The sequence below is a fragment of the Mercenaria mercenaria genome, chromosome 15 (assembly GCF_021730395.1).
Source record: "Mercenaria mercenaria strain notata chromosome 15, MADL_Memer_1, whole genome shotgun sequence".
In the NCBI taxonomy this organism is placed as follows: Eukaryota; Metazoa; Mollusca; class Bivalvia; order Venerida; family Veneridae; genus Mercenaria; species Mercenaria mercenaria.
The window spans coordinates 52,803,928-52,817,443 of NC_069375.1; the positions used below are offsets into that span (position 1 = coordinate 52,803,928).

General features: G+C 35.7%; 1 protein-coding gene across 3 annotated transcripts in view; it reads right to left on the minus strand.

Moving 5' to 3' along the window:
* LOC123554676 (uncharacterized) overlaps window positions 1-13,516 on the minus strand; it is a 121,644-nt gene that overhangs the window by 2,926 nt on the left and 105,202 nt on the right. For all 3 annotated transcript variants that reach the window (XM_053525274.1, XM_045344965.2, XM_045344957.2), the window contains exons 21-23: window positions 5,484-5,663; window positions 3,736-3,891; window positions 3,157-3,289 (exon numbers count right to left, since the gene is read on the minus strand). In XM_053525274.1, coding sequence (XP_053381249.1) covers window positions 3,157-3,289; window positions 3,736-3,891; window positions 5,484-5,663 — 469 coding nt within the window. The remainder of the gene's footprint in view (window positions 1-3,156; window positions 3,290-3,735; window positions 3,892-5,483; window positions 5,664-13,516) is intronic.

The window sequence follows — 13,516 nt, forward strand, 5'->3', positions numbered from 1 at the left end:
AGCTCCAAAAGTATTTGACCTAGAGTCACCAAAGTTTACAGGAATGTTGGTCAGCATGTGCACCTGGGGTTTCGCGTCCGGATCCATTCAGTATTGTAGGAGTTATGGCCCCTGACCTAGGAAAACATTTTTGTTCTTTGTCATATAGTGGGGGCATCTGTGTCCCATGGACACATTTCTAGTTGGATTTAAATTTAAAGATTGTGAATAATAAGCTAGAAACGAAAATATATGATACGATTTGAAATTTGAAATTGTCAACTTCCCCCACCTTGATGGAGATGTCCCACGGGAAACCTCATACGGTGTCTATATTTCACAACTTATTCGTTTTGCAAGAGCTTGCTCAAAGATGGAGGATTTTAATGATAGAAATTTTCATATCACCAAGAAATTATTGCAACAGGGTTATCGTTATCATAAGCTCCGGAAATCTTTCAGAAAATTTTACTACAGATCGTCGGAACTGTTAGAAAAATTACAATACTAGCCTAAAACACTTCTAAAACTTGGACTTACACACCCGGAATACTATCGAGATGTAGTTTATAAAATTCGGAAAATTAAACATAGTCCTTACTTTTATCAAATATTTTTAAAACGTGTTAAAAGTTTATCAGAAGAGAATACGATGCGAAAATCGTGAAACACAGTGCATGTTTAGTTATTGACCCCTATGCAGTTAATCTCTACGCTTTCCTATTTGATGGTGCGATGACTAATAAAGTGTAGGACTCCATGATGCTTTTCTCCTAAATCCTACATACAACGGACGGAGGGAGTTGAATTTTGTCTTGCAGCTTTCTTAGTCGTGTCCTTAAAAGTTAGGCTCTCGGTGCTCTGACTTCGGACAAGTTGTTGAGTACATTGGTGTAATTATACCTTAGATGTATCTTAATGTTATGTTTTACTGAATTAATCTGGTATTCTTGCGCTAATGTTAGAGCCTTTCTCAGCGGCGATTTTATTTTCATTGTGTTGTCCATTACTTGTTAGCTCACCTGAGCACAAAGTGCTCAAGGTGAGCTTTTGTGATCGCCCTGTGTCCGTCGTCGTCCGTCGTCAACAATTTGACTGTTAACAATCTAGAGGTCATAATTTTGGCCTAATCTTAATGAAACTTAGTCAGAATGTTACCTTCATAAAAATCTTGGACGAATTTGATATTTGGGATCAAAAACTAGGTCACCAGGTCGAATCAAAGGAAAAGCTTGTTAACACTTTAGAGGTCACAATTTTGGCCCAATCTTAATGAAACTTGGTCAGACTGTTACCCTCAATAAAATCTTGGACGAATTTGATATTGGGTCATCTGGAGTCAAAAACTAGGTCACCAGGTCAAACCAAAGGAAAAGCTTGTTAACATTCTAGAGGTCACAATTTTGGCCCAATCTTAATGAAACTTGGTCAGAATGTTACCCTCAATAAAATCTTGGACGAGTTTGATATTGGGTCATCTGAGGTTAAAAACTAGGTCACCAGATCAAATCAAAGGAAAAGCTTGTTAACACTCTAGAGGTCACAATTTTGGCCACATCTTAAAGAAACTTGGTCAGAATGTTACCCTTAATAAAATCTTGGAAGAATGCGATATTGGGTTATCTGGGGTCAAAAACTAGGTCACAAGGTCAAATCAAAGGAAAAGCTTGTTAACACTGTAGAGGCAACATTTATGACTTTATCTTCATGAAACTTGGTCAGAATGTTACTCATAATAATCTCAAAGTCAGTTTGAATCTGGGTCATGTAGGGTCAAAAACTAGGTCACCAGGTCAAATCAAAGGAAAAGCTAGTTAATACTCTAGAGGCCACATTTATGACCATATCTTAATGAAACTTGTTCAGAATATTAATCTTTATGATCTATAGGTAAGGTTTAAATCTAGGTCAGGTGGTCAAAAACTAGGTCACCAGGTCAAATCAAAGGAAAAGCTTGTTAACATTCTAGAGGCCACATTTATGACTGTATCTTCATGAAACTTAGTCAGAATGTTAATCTTGATGATCTCTAGGTCAAGTTCGAATCTGGGTCATGTGGGGTCAAAAACTAGGTCACCGGGTCAAATCAAAGGAAAAGCTAGTTAACACTCTAGAGGCCACATTTAGGACTGTATCTTCATGAAATATAGTCAGAAAGTTAATCTTGATAATCTTATAGTCAAGTTCGAATCTTGGTCATATGGGGTCAAAAACTAGGTCACAAGGTAAAATCAAAGGAAAAGTTAGTTAACACTTTAGAAGCAACAATTATTACTGTATCTTAATGAAACTATCTTGATGATCTTTAGGTCAATAGGTCAGGTGAGCGATACAGGGCCTTCATGGCCCTCTTGTTGAGAATAGGATAAGTTCGAGGCTGGCATGCCCGGTTACTAACCGTTCCAAGGCGGTGCCCCTATTTTCAACTGGTTTTCTGTCTGTCTTGTGTTGTCTGTTGCGTATGTTATCTCGTTTGTTGTAAGCGTTTCTCCCCTCCTTCTCCTCTCTCCCCCTATCACCCCTTCCTTTCCTCTTGCATTTGCGCTCCTTTTAGGATCCCCTCCGACTTAAACTTTAAGTTTGCTTTTGTGCCCCTCTTTATTTTGGCTGCCGGAATCCTAAGGCGATACACGATTGTTTTTTTTTTCCTGCTTATAGGGGTGCGTCTTTGAGTCTGAAGCGGTGCCTTACTGTGTTATTTTATCGCACTTGTGTGTTTTTCTATGTTAGTTAGTTGGGTGTGGTTGTGTGTTTATCTTTGGTACATGAATGTCTGCGTTATTGTGGTTTACCTTGTAGTGTAACTCTGATTCAGGCACGCAGCATTTTCTATGCATATTCATCTTTGTTCTTCTTCCCCTTCAGCTTCCTTCCCCACCCCCTGTTTACCCCTTACCACTCCCCTCCCCCACCTCTATCTATATTTGGCATACATTTATATGTGCTTGTTAGATTTTTTAAGTAACCCGTCTATAATATTTTTTTTATCACAGCTTTTTTTTGTTGTGGGCCTACTTTGCCCGTAGGGGGTGCTCTTGATTTTGCTAGTTAGCACCTGTCTTGTTAGCCTATCAGCATATTAAAATCGTCTTTTCGTCAAACCTTCTCTATTTTAAAGGAAATGATATTGTAGTATTTCATCTTATTCATATTTTCACTAAATTTGTTGTTAAATACCTTTTACAGAATATCCACAATACTGTAATTACTGTAACACATACAACAGAACCAGCAACAACAAATCCAATCATCAGCCAGTTCCTTTTAGATTCACTGTCATGAACAGGAGTCACCGTAGCAACTGAAATGACTTAAACAGAAGAACCCTAAATGGTTAAATGAAATATATGTACAATTGACAAACATTTCAATTAATAATACATAGCATATAGCGTATAGCATATATCATATTTCATGTAAAATAAAAGTAATGTTTAAATTAAACAATTTTTGAAAATCACTAGTCAAAATTCATAGGCGTACGAGCAGGGGGAGGCTGCATCCCCCAAATTTGAGAGTGGGGAACTGGATTTTGTCAGAAATAACAGTAAATAAAGGGAAAAAAGATTTACGACAGAATTTACGTTACTGAGAAGGATTTAGTGTGTTTTGTATTGTTAATAACGGGAAAAATGTTTTTCAAAAATATTTCAGGGAAATCTCCCACCCCCAAACATTAAGATTGCTCCTACGCCAATGTTATTTTTTTAAAATGCAAACAGTCTATGTTCGTCACTATTGTAGTGATTTACCCACTGTTGCAATATTCCTTGTCCCTGGTCATCAGCCCAGCTGTGGTCCATCCCTCCGGACACTGCTTACAGGATGTCTGAGCCTCCTCGTCTTGATAGTATCCACGAGGACAACGTTCACAGTAATCATTGGTTGCATAAGTTCCTTTTCCACACGATACTATAAATACAGTTTTAGCCATGGGTATTGCAACTTGCTGAAATTGCCCATTGACCTTTTTATCGCTCCAACAATAAGAACTGGCAACGAATATAGTTATGTAATAAATGCTGTCGCAGAATGATGACTATAAGAATTCGTGCTTTGAATAAGATTGTATAAATACGATTTCATTGTAAAACAAGAGCTGTCGGAGGACAGCAACGCTCGACTATTCAACAGCCTTGTCAATTGAATGAATACAAAAGTTGAAAAAGGGGCATAATTTTGTAAAATGCAAAGTAGAGGTATTGAACCTCTGTACTGCATGTCATATCATGACAGTGAACAAGTGTGTGAAGTTTCAATCCTTTCCAATTTGTGGATACTGAGATACCAGCTTACATACAAAAACTTAACAAAAAACTGCTAAGTCAAAGGGGCATAATTTTGTGAAAATGCCAAGTAGAGTTATGGGACCTTCACAGTGCATGTTAGATCATGACAGTGAACAAGTGTGTGAAGTTTCAATCCATTCCAATTAGTGGATACTGAGATATCAGATTACATACAAAAATTTAACCAAAAACTGCTAAGTCGAAAAAGGGGCATAATTTTGAAAAAAAAGAGTAGAGTTATGGGACTTGCTTAGTGCTTGTCAGATCATGATAGTGAACAAGTATGTGAAGTTTCAATCCATTCCCATTACTAAGTACTGAGATACCAGCTTACATACAAAACCTTAACCAAAAATTTCTAAGTCGAAAAAGGGGCATAATTTTGTAAAAAAGCAAAATAGAGTTATGGAACCTGTGCAATGTAGATCAGTTCATCACAGTGAATAAGTGTGTGAAGTTTCAATCCATTCCCACAAGTGGTTACTGAGTTACCAGCTTACATACAAAACCTTAAACAAAAATTTCTAAGTCGAAAAAGGGGCATAATTTTGTAAAAAAGCAAAATAGAGTTATGGAGCCTGTGCAGTGTAAGTCAGTTTGTCACAGTGAATAAGTGTGTGAAGTTTCAATCCATTCCCACAGGTGGTTACTGAGATACCAGCTTACATACAAAACCTTAACCAAAATCGGGACGCGGACGCGGACGCCGACGCCGACGCCGACGCATGGGCGAGTGCAATAGCTCACTATTCTATGAATAGTCGAGCTAAAAATCGCATTCCCATTTAGTATGTTGCAGGATCCTTTTTGAGGAAATCATTATATTCTTTATTCAAATCAATGTGACATGTGCTAGGTGAATATCCTTAGGTATAATCTCATTCGTTTTTAAAGTTCCATAAGGCTTTAAAATTTATGTCAAAACAGATCAAACTGCTGTCCAAATAGGTGTTAAGCATGATCACGCGGTTAAAAAACCACTACCTTTAATACCGCACACGAACTTACAAAGGGAGTTAATTAGAAATAATGGATTCAATAGAACGCGCTCTATTATGTTAACCAATATTCAGACCTTTGACAAATGTTAGAGAAAACAGATTTAACAAGAAATTAAGATATTGCATGTCCATAACAAAAATGTGGCCGCCACATTATAAACAAAGGTATTACGAGCCTTTCAAGCAGTTAAACTCTAAGTGTTTATGTACTTACCACAGTACTGCCACACCGAAACATGTCCTGGTTCACACACAGACACACCGTCCAGAGATGAACTGTTTACACCAACATCATAGTCACTGCCATCATACTGTATGGTAAATTCCAAGTTCTCGATGTATGTATTTAAAGCTTCCACAATTTCAGCAAGAAGATCGTAGCACTGGTTTATACCTACAGTGAACACAGATTTTGACAGTCGCGTTTTATATCTCGTTTTTGCGATGCATTTTTGTGGGCGGTTTTAATTAGCCACTGGCACCAGACCAGAAAGAAAATACCTCTGTACATGTTATACGCTGCCCCTAGAACATCTATTCTCTGTACATGTTATACCCTACCTTTAGAACCTCTATTCTCAGAATACCTAGAGGTAGGGTATAACATGTACAGAGGCATTTTTTTCTTTCTGGTTTGGTGCCAGCGGTTTTAGCCATGCCCGCAGATGTACCATGCCACAAATTTTCCATTGAATCTGAACATTATCTCGAGATGTAGATCTACGTTTGAAGTATTTCCGGGTTATCAATCACAAATTCAAATCTTTGTCATGATAATGCTTGTATATAACACATCTATATATACAAACATAAAACATTTACATACTACAACTATTATAAGGGCTGATCAAGTAAACAGTATCTGTATGTATCATTCATGCCAGTAAAAAGTATTTGCTTTTGAGGAAATAGGTTAAAAACACTTAAAAAAATACTAATACCTGTCCATGTATCCTGCTGAAGCAAATAAAGAAAAGACATGGACAGAATACATAAATATCTTTAATTTTGTTACTTTGCCCAGCTATCAGCCTTGTTAGGCGAGGACAATATCTTGGCTATAATGAAAACAATGATTTTTTTATCTAAATAAAACTTAAACAAAATATAAATACAACAGTCATGGCTTACGTAAATCATAAACACACAATTTAAACTGTTTCCTTTTCAGACAAACGTAACTTTAAAGCATATATTATATATAAATAAACTGAAAGACTTTTAATAGTATTTTCAGTTTTGGAAGTCATCAAAGTATTAAATGTATGAACGTTTGGATTTTCATAGGTTTTTTTTTCGGTATGTATGTGTTTCAAACAAAAGACATACCAATATAAAATGACATTCATTTTCAACCTTTTTGCAGTGAAAACAAAATCTCCTGTACATTAGTGGATGTGAAGATACTCTCAAAGTACTGAAAGCATATGATTGTATTTTCTTAATACATGTATCTAATATATCTAGAAATGTTCACACATAAAAGTTGTTTTAAAATGCCTGTAATATAAAGATAACGTTCATACAAAATGCCTGTAAGAAATCTCTTTCAGTTTATTAATACGTTCGTAATATATGTTTTCATTTATTTCTATTGATAAGAAGATAATCCTTGTACTTCAACTTGGCAGTTATATTAAGGAATGGAAATGGCTTACACCTACAAATTCTGGTCTGAAAACGATCGTTATATTTTTAAGAAATTCTCCAACCAACAATTTCTTCAGTCTGAAAAATCTAACAGAATTTCAAAGTTTCACGCAAATATCTTTGTAACTTTTATCATTTGGTTAAACATACATTGTATGTATCTTTTCGAAGCATCTTTGTGAAATTTCAAGGTTCTCTTCTATTTCATTCCTTAACAAAAGTTCCAAGTTGAATTTTAAGGATTGGCTTCATACCAATAGAGATACATGAAAAATTCAACCTGTCCATTTACAGCGTGTTTTTTTCCCAGCGTTGTTTTGTGTGATATAAAGCATTTATAAACCGGGCTTAAATTACAGCCCTGGCGTAGCCCTATAGGCAGTCAAATATGTCAATACACACAGTTCCGTTTCTTACACAGGCCTTAACTGAATAATATATATATACTTTTGATAATATCTAGGTGTCCTTTGACGCCATATTTTGATCAGACAGAGAACATTTTTGGTCTATCTACACTATCAAATGTTATTTTTTAATCAATAGAAGCAACAACTTTTTTCCTTTTATACACAAATGTTTATTTGCATGTGAATTTAAAATAAAACCATTATCTGGTGTTGATTACCCAGAGCGAAATCCACTTTGTGCTTCTGTGATTTTGCAAGAGTTATTAGCAAAAAATGTTAGTCTTTTATTACAAAAAATACTCACATATATTTTACTCAAAATGTTTAAAAATGTTATTCCTCTGTAATTATCAGGGTTATCTATTAGATCCTTTTTTATACTGGTATTAAGACAGATACAGACCAATTTTCACCAAAAGCATTACTTAAAAACAACTTCTATTAAAATGTGCTCAAATAAGGTAACAATATATTCATGGTGGTAAGAAAATGTTCTGGTATAAAAAAAAACAGCTGAGGATTTATTTTTCTTCGATTCATTTACAACATAGATAATTTCTTCATCAGTAGTTTCATCACTGAACATAATCATTAACATTGATGTCATTACTATTTTCAAACCCAATGTGCTTTGTAACAAAAATGTAAATACCCAGAACACAAATCACAAATTATAAGTCCGGATTATATTTTAATATATACTACAGTTATTTTATGACGAATATGTAAAGCAGTTGTTTCAAAACGATAAGTTCTCTTTCTCTCATATATTTTTGACTTCTTCACCTCAAAAACCTCTCCAGTCAGCCCAGAAAACAATACAAAAAGCCCAGAAAACATGGAAACAACCCCTTTTAAACCAGGCACAAGCTATCTCCCAAATATGGAAAGCTATCCCATAAATTATAGAATTAGCCCTATCAGCTAGGTAGCCTAGACCCTAGAAATTTAGAAAGTGTATAGTTCTGTGAAGACTTTATTTGACTCAAATTTGACTTGTTTCATTATCGGACAGATAAGATTATTTTTATCATATTTCACAAACTCTGTTTTTTTTTCACATTCTGTGTAAGAAATCAAACCATTAACATCTTTACTTAGTCGAAACGTCATCAACAATTCTTTTTTGTTTTGTTTTTGTTTTTTTACATTTATACTTTTTAAAGATTCATTATCAAACCATTTATTTTTATTACACTGCCTTTTACGTTTATTTACTCTTTTCATTCCTTTACACTTTTCTAAAATAAGACATTCAAAATTTGGTATGATATCATTTACATCTGCTGACATGTCTAACAACTTTCTATTTAGTGTATCAAAGTCGCCATTATGATTAATATTTTCAACATTTTTATAGTACCTTTGCTCCTCATCTTTGCTATAAACCTTATTAACCCTTAGCCTGCTGCAGGCGAATTTAACAGCCTTTGCAAACAGCTTTGAACCAGATCAGACGCCGATTAAATCGGCGTCTGATCAGGTTCCAAGCTGTTTGCTACTCTGACAATATTTTTTCCAATTTTGGAGCAAATTGAATGAACTTTACAATTTTAGCAGACGACATTTCCAGCAGACGACAATTTATCTAGCATGCTAAAGGTTAAAAATTAAATCCGTTCGAGTGTTCTCTTCGCATATATATTGTCATTCACTACATTTCTGCTTTGTCTACATAATAACCATGTTACAAAATCATCCAATTCTGCAGTTATAATCACCACATAAAAGAAGATCAAATTCATGTGAATTCTCCAAATTCAAGGCCCTGAAGTCCAGGCTCTGACTTATTATCATAAAAAAGTGATCAGCCTGGTGGAAAATATATAAATACATATAAGAGTTCTTCGCAAACCCAGTTATATGTTTGTCTATTTCTAATATAATGCCATACTGAAAATTCAGACTAACGTGCTTAATATATTTTGTCATATATTTTCTAATAAAAACAATTACACCACCCGTAATACGACAACCTCTTTAAGATTTATGGCTTGACATATAAATGTTTTAAAATGGTCAAAATATTGAATCAATTTATCTACCTATTCCAAATCTCGTTATCGTTATGGTTATCAAATTTCATATCAAGAGCATCTACGTCATTGATTACTTATTCGTTTTACTTTTGTTCGACCTCTTCGACCCTAGATTTCACAGAGGATATTTCGGCTTTTACATTTATTACAGATTTCATCGATTAAATCTCGCATTTGACTTCACTTACTACTTTATATGTTTTCGAGAGCGAAATGAAAGGTCTGTTTCTGTTTCTGTAGATGGCCCACGATTTAACTCGACATCAGATTGGATTCTGTTGTGATGCGATTTACAACAAACGCAATGCCTGAGGTAAATACAATACATAGGATCTACAAGAATACTTATTTCAAGGTTGTTGAAGTTCACGTCGAAGCTCTAGGGAAGGACAGGCTGCTGTGTACATGATACTTTCTCCCACATGTAAAGTAACTTACCAATCAGAAATTTGGCCCTGAAAATAGGTAAAACTTTTTCCCTGCACATTGGGCGCTGTGATGAGAAGCAAGGAACCAGTAAACCCTGCCGCGTAGCAGAGTTTGAGGAGTTCAGCTCTTCAACAGGGAAGGTACGATTGGTGTACTAACTTACACCGTTCAAGTGGGTTATCGATTATAGAATCAGTCTCTACTCAACCCCAGTGTTCATCGTGAACTTAGCCACATTTATAGCTTTTATATAACTATATAATTAATGAGCTGCCGATTTTTGATAAAATCAAGCGTCCAAGTACAATGACCAATAAAAGACATAATTTGTCTGTTATTTGCTTATGTTCCATATTTGGAGCCTTTGTGACATTGACCTTTGCGCTATGGGTTTTGGTATTTTACATGACACATTATCTCATTATGGGAAACACTTATGTCAAGCAGTATTCAAATCCCTAACTGTCGACTGAGTTACGGACCAGAAAGGCAAAATAAGAGTGCCAGAATGTCACAATATACGCCCGTCATAGCAAGTTTCTTTACACTAGCACCTGCACCTGTATTTGCAAATGGAATCTTAATTCTGTGGTTCTGTAGTAATTACTTTAATTCTTTAATTTTTTTCTAAACCCACAGAGAACTCTTTACCAGGTAGAAATAACTTAAAATACACATAGAAATTGAAAGTAACATCTATGTTGTACCACAGAAAAGTGGTCTTGGTTTTTCCCTACGGTCATTTATAGAAAAGTTTCAATATAAGTTATTTATAGTAACAACAAAGGGAAAAACTCTAAGTCCACATAAAATCCTTACCAGATAGAGATAAATACACCTCAAAACTGGACGCAACATGCATGTTGTACTACAGGAAAGTGGTCTCGATTTTTCTCTACGACTAGTAGTGAAAAAGTTACAATATAAGCTATTTATATAGTAACCACAAAGGGAAATAAAATAGAGGGAACACTCCTTCTCATGATGATGTACAATTGTGCCAAGTTACATCAAAAGCCCTCCATGCAAGAAGAGGAAATGTTCCGGACAAAGTCATTCTTGCATCTGACATTTGGCCTCTAAGTGTGACATTGACCTTAGACCTAGGGACCTGGTTCTTGTGCAAGTTATTCCGTCTCATGGTGGTGAACATTTGTGCCAAGTTATATCAAAATGCCTCCACGCATGACGAAGAAATGCCACGGACAAAGTTTTCATTCTTGTATCCTTTGACCTCTAAGTGTGACCTTGACCTTAGACCTAGGGACCTGGTTCTTGCGCATGACACTCCGTCTCATGATGGTGAACAATTGTGCTAAGTTTGATTAAAATCCATCCATGCATGAAGAAGATATAATCCGGACAGTCATTTATGAATTTGACCTTTGACCTCTAAGTGTGACCTTGACCTTAGACCTAGGGACTTGGTTCTTGCGCATAACACTCCGTCTCATGATGTTGAATAATTGTGCTAAGTTTCACTAAAATCCCTCAATGCATAAAGAAGATATGCTCCGGGAAATGTCATTCTTGAATTTGGCCTTTGACCTTTAAGTGTGACCTTAACCGTAGTCCTAAGGACCTAATTCTTGTGTATGACACACCGTCTCATGATGGTGTACAATTGTGCTCAGTTTCATCAAAATCCCTCTTTCACGAAGAAGATGTAATCCGGACAAAGTCTGTGGACGCCGCCCGCGCGGCCGCCCGCCTGCCCATCCACTCGCCCATCCGCCCGCTCGCCAGGGGCATTCCCAATATACGTCCCGTTTTTCAAACGGGCGTATAAAAATACTACTGACTTTTGACTTCCGGCAGACACCTTGACCTTTAAATTAAGGATATTGGGTTGCGTCAGACAAGTAGTCTCGTTATCGAAAATATTTGTGCCAGGTAATGCTTAAATCACTTCATGAATGACAGAATTATTGACCATACTAAAAAAAAAACATTGACCTCTAAGTGTGACATTGACCTTTTAGTTAGGTGTCTGGCACACTATCTTACTTTGGGGTAGATTTGTGCCAAGTAATATTGAAATGTCTTTAAGGAACGGACAGGAACAACGCCCTGTTGGCTTTTGACCGTTCAGCTAAAGGTCCGGGTTTTGCGCATTGCATGTTGTTTCGTCTAGGAGAATATTTGTGTCAACTGATATTCAAATTCTGTTTTACATGACAAAGTTATGGACCAAGAAACTATAGTACCACAAACTGGTTTTCAACCAGTAGCGGATTAAAACACCAGGAATGCATCGCATTCACATCCGACCAACCCCATGAAAATAACAAAATTTCAAAACACACCAGTGTGAGCGTGATCTGATAATAATTATCTAAAGGCAACAAAATGTGCCCGGACCTGTTCTTACTTGTCGCTGTAAACAGTTTTAACATTTCGTTCACCGTCCACAGATTTTGCCTCGGAGAAAATAAAAATAGTTTTCAGAGTCCAATGAAATATCTTTATTCTTTATTATTAATATTTCTTACAATACATATTACATCTTTGAATTTATTTACCAGTTTGATAAAACAATATTTAGCCAAATCATGTTGAAGAACCCAAAGGTGGGAACTAACTCGAGCATTCCAAAAAGCGCAGAAGTAACTTGACCATTGACGGAAGCAGGGGATAACTATTATTTTTTTTATCATGGACAGTCGGATATGTCTAGCGATACGGTATGAGCTTTCTGATGTGAAATTTTAATTGCGTTGTAAATGGCAATCCTGCTATGACAAAGTATATGGTTACGCGTTCATAGTAATAATAATAATTATTATTATTAATTTTTATTATATTGTACTTTATCCCGTAAATGGTCCTTACCGTATTACCGGATACAGGCATTTACACAAAACAATTATCACCTCAATTGCAATCGTGCAACATCGGGCATTTCCGTATACTCCGGTAAATACACCTCGTGTATAGCTCTAGAATACACCAACGCTATTCGCCTGAGTTAAATGTCCGTCTTCGTTCGCGTGAAAGTAACAAATAATGTATCCGTCAAGAAAAATGCTATTTTGATGCTTTTATATAGATTTTCTTAGTGCTACGTTCATTATGAGTCATATTATTAAAGAAATGTCAAATATATTTGTCGGTTAATTATCATTTAATATTTTCAATGCACATGTTAAAAATATAAACAAACAAGATGGCGGACTCGTTCCAGAAAAGTATTGAGTATGCTAAGAAAAGTCTGAAAATAGCCTTTGAATTCAGTGATAAACAACTTGAGGCAATGGAAAGCCTCTATAATCTAAGAGATACATTGGCTGTTTTGCCAACCGGGTCAGGAAAAAGCGTGATTTTTCAGGTATTCACTTGTAAAACATTGATAAATTGGCAAAATGAATTCGAAAGTAGACTGTTAGTTTACCTAAGTAAATATTTTTAATTATTGGTGTGACCACAGGTGCCCGTCCAGTCTTGGTGCCCATATGGGTGCCGCCCCCTCCAAAAAAAAAAAAAAAAAAAAAAAAAAAAAAAATTAAAAACACTGTTTTAAGCCTAAAACGAAAAAAAAAATTTTTTTTTTGAAATTTTTTTCCCCCTATATATACTCTTATATGGAAAAGGTGCATGTGTTGCCGTAACGCTATGGAGGTTTACTAGGACACGCTGTGGAACAACCAAAATGTCCAGTTCAGTACCAATGCAAGCTACCCTGCTGCAATTTACACATCATGCATTTATAAAATAGTAAA